Source organism: Alexandromys fortis, unplaced genomic scaffold (genome assembly GCF_014885135.2).
Source record: "Alexandromys fortis isolate MF-2015 unplaced genomic scaffold, M_Fortis_MF-2015_v1.1 scaffold_6, whole genome shotgun sequence".
NCBI classification, from domain to species: Eukaryota; Metazoa; Chordata; class Mammalia; order Rodentia; family Cricetidae; genus Alexandromys; species Alexandromys fortis.
Genome location: NW_026067902.1, coordinates 8,543,219 through 8,549,218, shown reverse-complemented (window position 1 = coordinate 8,549,218; position 6,000 = coordinate 8,543,219). Strand labels below are relative to the sequence as shown.

General features: G+C 39.4%; 1 protein-coding gene across 1 annotated transcript in view; it reads left to right on the top strand.

Annotated features, from left to right (window-relative positions):
* The window catches only part of Atrn (attractin), a 137,898-nt gene that overhangs the window by 16,755 nt on the left and 115,143 nt on the right, over positions 1 to 6,000 (top strand). Inside the window, exon 2 of the mRNA XM_050132193.1 lies at positions 5,179 to 5,262. Coding sequence (XP_049988150.1) covers positions 5,179 to 5,262 — 84 coding nt within the window. The remainder of the gene's footprint in view (positions 1 to 5,178; positions 5,263 to 6,000) is intronic.

The window sequence follows — 6,000 nt, the reverse complement described above, 5'->3', positions numbered from 1 at the left end:
CTCTCTCTCTCTCTCTCTCTCTCTCTCTCTCTCTCTCTCTCTCTCTCTCTCTCTCTCTCTCTCTCTCTCTCTCAACAAGCTCTCTGATATAGACCACGTTACCCTAAGGCTGTTGTCTTCTGGTACAGTAGTCTTGTAAGTACAGCATGGTTGTACCTCGTGCAGACAGCCAAACTTGGTGTTTGTGTAAGAGTCTCCCAGGTGGTGCTGGTTTTGAAGGCATTAAGGTCATGGAAAGAAGCTGATGCTTACTTGGCACAGTGAGAGGCCATTGGTGAATGTGTAGTCTCCGTTGACGTTGAAGCCCTGGGATTGAATGGGTCATGGAGAGAAGTTAAGGCTTTGGTACACCATGTGGTGGGGTCAGTCCTGAAGAGAACCTATGAGAGGTATTGGTGAAGGTGCAGCCAGGTTGCAGATACCTCCAGCATTTTAGAGAAGCCAGTACCGTGGATCAGCCGACCATCAGGGACAACAGTGGGTATGAGATGGAGCCTGCCTGAGGCTAGGAGACAAGCCCTTTGGAGCCCGAAGACCATGATTCTCGGAAGTCTGACCTGAACTTTATTTACACTAGTGGACTTTGGTTTGCTTTGGCCTGGTTGTCACTGCTGATTTTTTCCTCTTGGAGTAAGAAAGTATGTAACTTATTTTCTATTTTGCAGGAGTCTACAGTTAAGAAATTTAAAAGAGATTTTGGAGTTTCAGAGAGATTTTGGATATTTTAGAGAGACTATGAACATTTTAGAGACTTTGGATTTTTTAAATTTTAAATGTGTAGGCACCAAACTCTAGTGCACTCAATTTTATAAAAATTATACCACTAGGTTTAAATATACAGATTAACATCAATCCCATAGTAGTAGTTTTACTATTCCACTATCTCTAATATCATCTAATATCTCTAATACCATCTGAATAAAAAATAAACATGAGAGTTAATTGTTATCACACATCAAATATACTTAACAGATATCTACAAAATATTCCACCAAAACTCCAAAGAATACACATTCTACTCAAGAAAGAAATTTGTAGTTCTAAGTGCCTACATTTAAAAAAAATTAGAAATAGCATAAATAAATGGCTTAATATGACAACTAAAAATTTTGAAAAAAAAAACCAAGAACAAACCATAACTAAACCTAGTTGATGGCAAGAAATAATAATGAGAACAGAAATTAATAAATTAGAAACAAAGAAAAAAGCAAAGAGTCAGTGATTCTGAATTTGACCTTTTGAGAAGATAAAAATCAACAGACCCTTGGCTCAACTAACCAAAATAACAGAGTATCCAAGTAACATAATCTGAAATGAACAGGGAAACATTACATCAGACACCAAAACTTCAGAATTTTGTAATGTAATACTATAAAAATCTCTAGTCCATTAAAGTTGGAAAACTCGAAGAAGTGAATGAATTTCTAGACGCAGCCAAACTACCAAAATTAAACCAAGAATTAGTCAACAACCTGAGCAAATGAGGAGATTGAAATTGTAATTAAAAAGTCTATCAGAGAAAAAAATAAAGTTCAGGACCAGATGAATTCCCAGCAGAATTCTACCAGACATTCAGAGAAGGTTTGCAGTCAGTGTTCTGAAACTATTAAAAAAAGACAGAAACAGAAAGAGCATTCCCCAAACTCCTTCTCTAAAGCCATTTAAAAGTGAGAGACGGAGACAGAGAGACAGACCAACCACCTGACCTTGAGACAGGCCCCAGAGGTAGAGACTTGGACGTGGGTAGTTGGTTAATCATTCCTGAACATGTTGGTGAGACGTTTTGAGAAAGTCAGAATCAGTGGTGAGAATACGGCAGCTCTGCTTTCACCTGTGAAAGGAGAATTTAATTTTTCTTCTGAAATTGAGCATGCCGTTTGCTGACTTAGACTTCTGAACTGCAGATTCTCTGCCCTTCAAGTTCTGGGATTGGCTCTAGTGTTCCAACACGGGAGACCTCTGACAGGCAATCCTTATGCAAGAGCTTCCCTGCTGCCAAAGCTCAACTGCCTCCTTTACCCAATCCTGCTGGTTTCTTATCACACCTTCCTCTCATGCTGTTACAACAATTCTGGGCCACAAACTTTGACTTAGCAAATGCTTCCCAAAAACTAGATCTGAGGAGGTGGCTCAGGAGATGGCTCAATCAGTAAAGTACCTGTTGCGTAACCACAACTGCCTGAGTTTGGACCCAGAACTAACAGACAAGCTGGGTGTGATGGTGCACACCTGTAGCCAGTGCTTGCGAGGGGCTGCAAAGATGGGTGGGTACTAGGGGCTCACTGGTCAGGGACCACCTTGAACAAGGATTGCCTATCAGAGGTGTCTCATGTTAGATTGAAGTGCTTGGACCTTTAAACCTTCAAAAATTTGGGCTGTCCTGGTAAATGCGTGGCCTGTGGTAGTGCAGTCCCTGAAAGACATACTGATGTGCACTGCCATAGCTGGCAGCAAGTCCTTCCTTGAACAGGGAATTTAGTTAGCATATCTTCCTGTGTTTCTTAAGAATGAGAAAATACTTCCTAGGTGTTGTCCACCAGACTTGTCTCATATCTTAGCATTAGATTACACGCTACAACAAAGATTACTAATTACCTTTTATAGCCATTGTCAGCTTTTCTGGGAAAGAGAATCCTGGGTTTGGGGGCATCTGTTAGCATAATGGCTAAATTTTTCTGCCCTCCTGTACATGTAGATAGGTGTTTGTCACTTGTGGCTAATGGTTATATATAGAATTTTCATGTTGGACTTAGGACAGGGTGTGCCCTTTGTTTTCTTTTCCTCTTTGTGCTGGGTAGAGTGGGTCTGTTTAATTCCAAGTTTTTAGGTAGAAGCCAAGTGTTGGGGTTGACAGAAGAAGGTTACAGAACATTCAAGTCACTGATAATTATGAGATTGCTTACGTGTTTCGGGGTGCGCAGTTTTGGATTTCATGTTTTAGCTCAGCCAATACTTTTTAGGTATTTTTTCTTTTGTGCTAAGTGTATTAAAATTTAACCTTAAATGAGTATGTATTTCTGGTTATTGGCAAGGAGCCAAGTGGTGATGGCGCACACCTTTGATCCCAGCATTTGGTAAGCCTAGACAAGTGGATCTCTTGAGTTCGAGGCCAGACTGGTCTACAGAGAAAGTTCCAGGACAGCCAGGGTTGCACAGAGAAACCTTATCTCAAAAAACAAACAACAGCAAGAACAACAAAATTTACTGGCAAGGAATACAAGGGAATCGGTTGTTTAGACTAACATTTTTGGGGTGTAGTAAGTGTTGACAGAGTACATAGCTATCTGCATCATGCAAGTGCAATAGAAGAGAAAGGAAGGAACACTGAGGGAATTGGGAGATTGGTTTTATCATGGTCTATACATAAGATCCTAACTAGTGGGCTGAGAATGTGTGGGTGTTGATTAGAAGTGATGGTTCAGTAGCTTGGTAGTCTCTGTGGGAGGAAGACTCACTGAACTAGCCTATGGGATATAAGAGACAGTGTTCAGGGGAGGAAGCTTAGAATTTAAATCTTGTTGGCAGTACTGTTAATAGTAATAGTAGGGTCAGAAGAATGGGTGGTTAAAATGGGGCAAAGGAAAAGATGGTAAGGGTAAGAAATGGAGAGGCTATTAGGCAGGGTGACACTGACCTTTAAGCTCAGCAATAGGGAGGTAGGAGCCAGAGTTCAAGGCCACTCTCTGTCACTTAGCAAATTTGAGGCCAGCCTGGACTACACAATGCCTTTCCTCAAAAACAAATTCCCCCAAAGGAGAGAAGCTGGGTTTAGGATAAATCCGTCAGAAGTTAATGTAAATAAACATTTACATTACATGTGGATGGTCTGTTAATATCCTCAGTGTCTGAGGAAGGGTAGCTGCAATGTCAGCAGCTTACTTCCACAGTAAGGGGCACATCAAATGAAAGACACATTTTAAAGAGCCCGACAGCTGGTGCAAGAGGAGGAGAAAATGATCTTGGATGGAAATGAGGAAACATGGCATATTTATTGCATACTATTGTTTATATAGCTAAAGATACTTGACACATAACAGAGAAAAGCAAACTCAGAATATATATTTTATAGAAAATAGACACATGAAAAGGTATTTGTTCTATAAAAGAGCGGTTAACCTTAACCTGGGAAAGAAGCTATCAAATTGGGCTTTGGTTAATGGATATAGTAGAATTTAATTTTATTTTGTTTTCTGTATATGGATGTTCTGCTTGCATGTATATGTTTGCACCATGTGTGTGCCTGGTGCCTGTGGAAGTCAGAGGAGGGTGTCAGTTCCTCTGGAACTGGAGTTACAGATGGTTGTGAGCTGCCATGTGGGTGCTGAGAATCAAACTCAGGTCCTCTGGAAGAGCAGCCAGTGTTCTCAACCACTGTGCCGGTCTCCTTGTGTAAAATTCTCATTAATTTACAAAGAAGAAAATGTAAAAGATAAAAACACGAGAAAATACCGAGGCATTAGAATTAGTGGAGTCTAAACATTAAGGAGATTCCAGATATGTCTAACATGAGCAAGTTCTAAAAGTATGAAAATCCAGGAACTCTATCACATTGGAAATAGAGGTTCTGATGCATGCTGCTATGGCAAGGTGGTAGGTTGCCAGTCACGTCAGAAGCAGGGGGTCTGGATGGTCTTCTGTGTGTTGTGCACCACCATAATCTGCTGTCTTTTGTATTTTTTTTACCTGTATTTTGCTTGGTCCTATGGTTATGTAGTTTTAGCTTTTCAACTAAGAGTTTAAAAACTTTGTAAAGTATTTATGACTTTTAAATTATTTATTTGTTTTTGAGGCATAGTCTCACCCTAGCTGAGACTGACCTGGAACTGTCCAGGTAGCTCAGGCTGGTGGTCCTCTTGCCACAGCCTTCTAAGTTTGTGGATTGCAGGCATGAGCCCAGCACTCCTGGCTTTTGTGGGCATTTTTATGGTATGAAGGATAACTTTCCTTTCATAGCTAGAATTATTTAGGTATTCAGTTAGTGTTTACTTCTGTGACTTTGAATGTTTATATCCTTTTATATGTGTGGCAATTACTTATTTCATCCAGTTGGAATATAACTCTCCAGTCATTCTTCTAGTGGTAATATGCACATTGTACAAATCTATTTATTTTGTGTTTATAACCAAGAAAGATAATGCTGTATGAATTTTTGACTGACATTTTTTATTTAAATTACAGACTAACTGGATCTTCTGGATTTGTAACAGACGGACCTGGGAATTATAAATATAAAACCAAGTGCACATGGCTCATTGAAGGACAGTAAGTAATAATGGCTGACTTTCTTTTAATTTATTTATTATGAGAGCTCATTCTAACATAAAGTACTTAAGCATGTGTTACTATTTGTTTCTTGAGACTGTAACTCAGGCTGACCTTGAATTTTGATATTGCTGCCTCAGCCTCCCATGTGCTAGGTTTGTAGGTGTGAACCACCATGCATTGGTGCTGCAATACCTTTCATTAATAGCTTTTCATTTGGCAAGTGGTTTTACTTTTTAAATTTTACTTTTGGGGGGCCAAGGAGATGGCTCAGTGGGTAAAGTGCTTGTTGAGCAAGTCTGGTGATGTGAGTTTAATCCCTGGGTCCCACAGTGGAAGGCTGGCTCCTGAAAGCTGTCCTCTGACCTCCTGAACATGACCTGAACATGTACACATACACGCAAATAATAAAATAAGAAATAAAAAATTTCTTTTTTGGGTGCCAGGGACTGAACCTAGGACCTCACTAAGCAAGTGCTTTATTAGTAAGTGGCCCTTAGTTTAGGTTTTTTAAGTTCCAATTTGACTTAATGTTACAATGAATTATATATACCAGAAGTTTATATATTTTAATTCTATTAGCTTAAAAAATCAGTTAAAATCTTTTTAATGGTTTGTTTAAATCTTTATACAATAATGCTAATGTGTCATTTTTTTCTGAGTATTGATTTTTATTACAGACAAAATGGTAAGTCAACCATCAGAATAACTACTGTTGCCTATTCCCTGGCCCTCTTG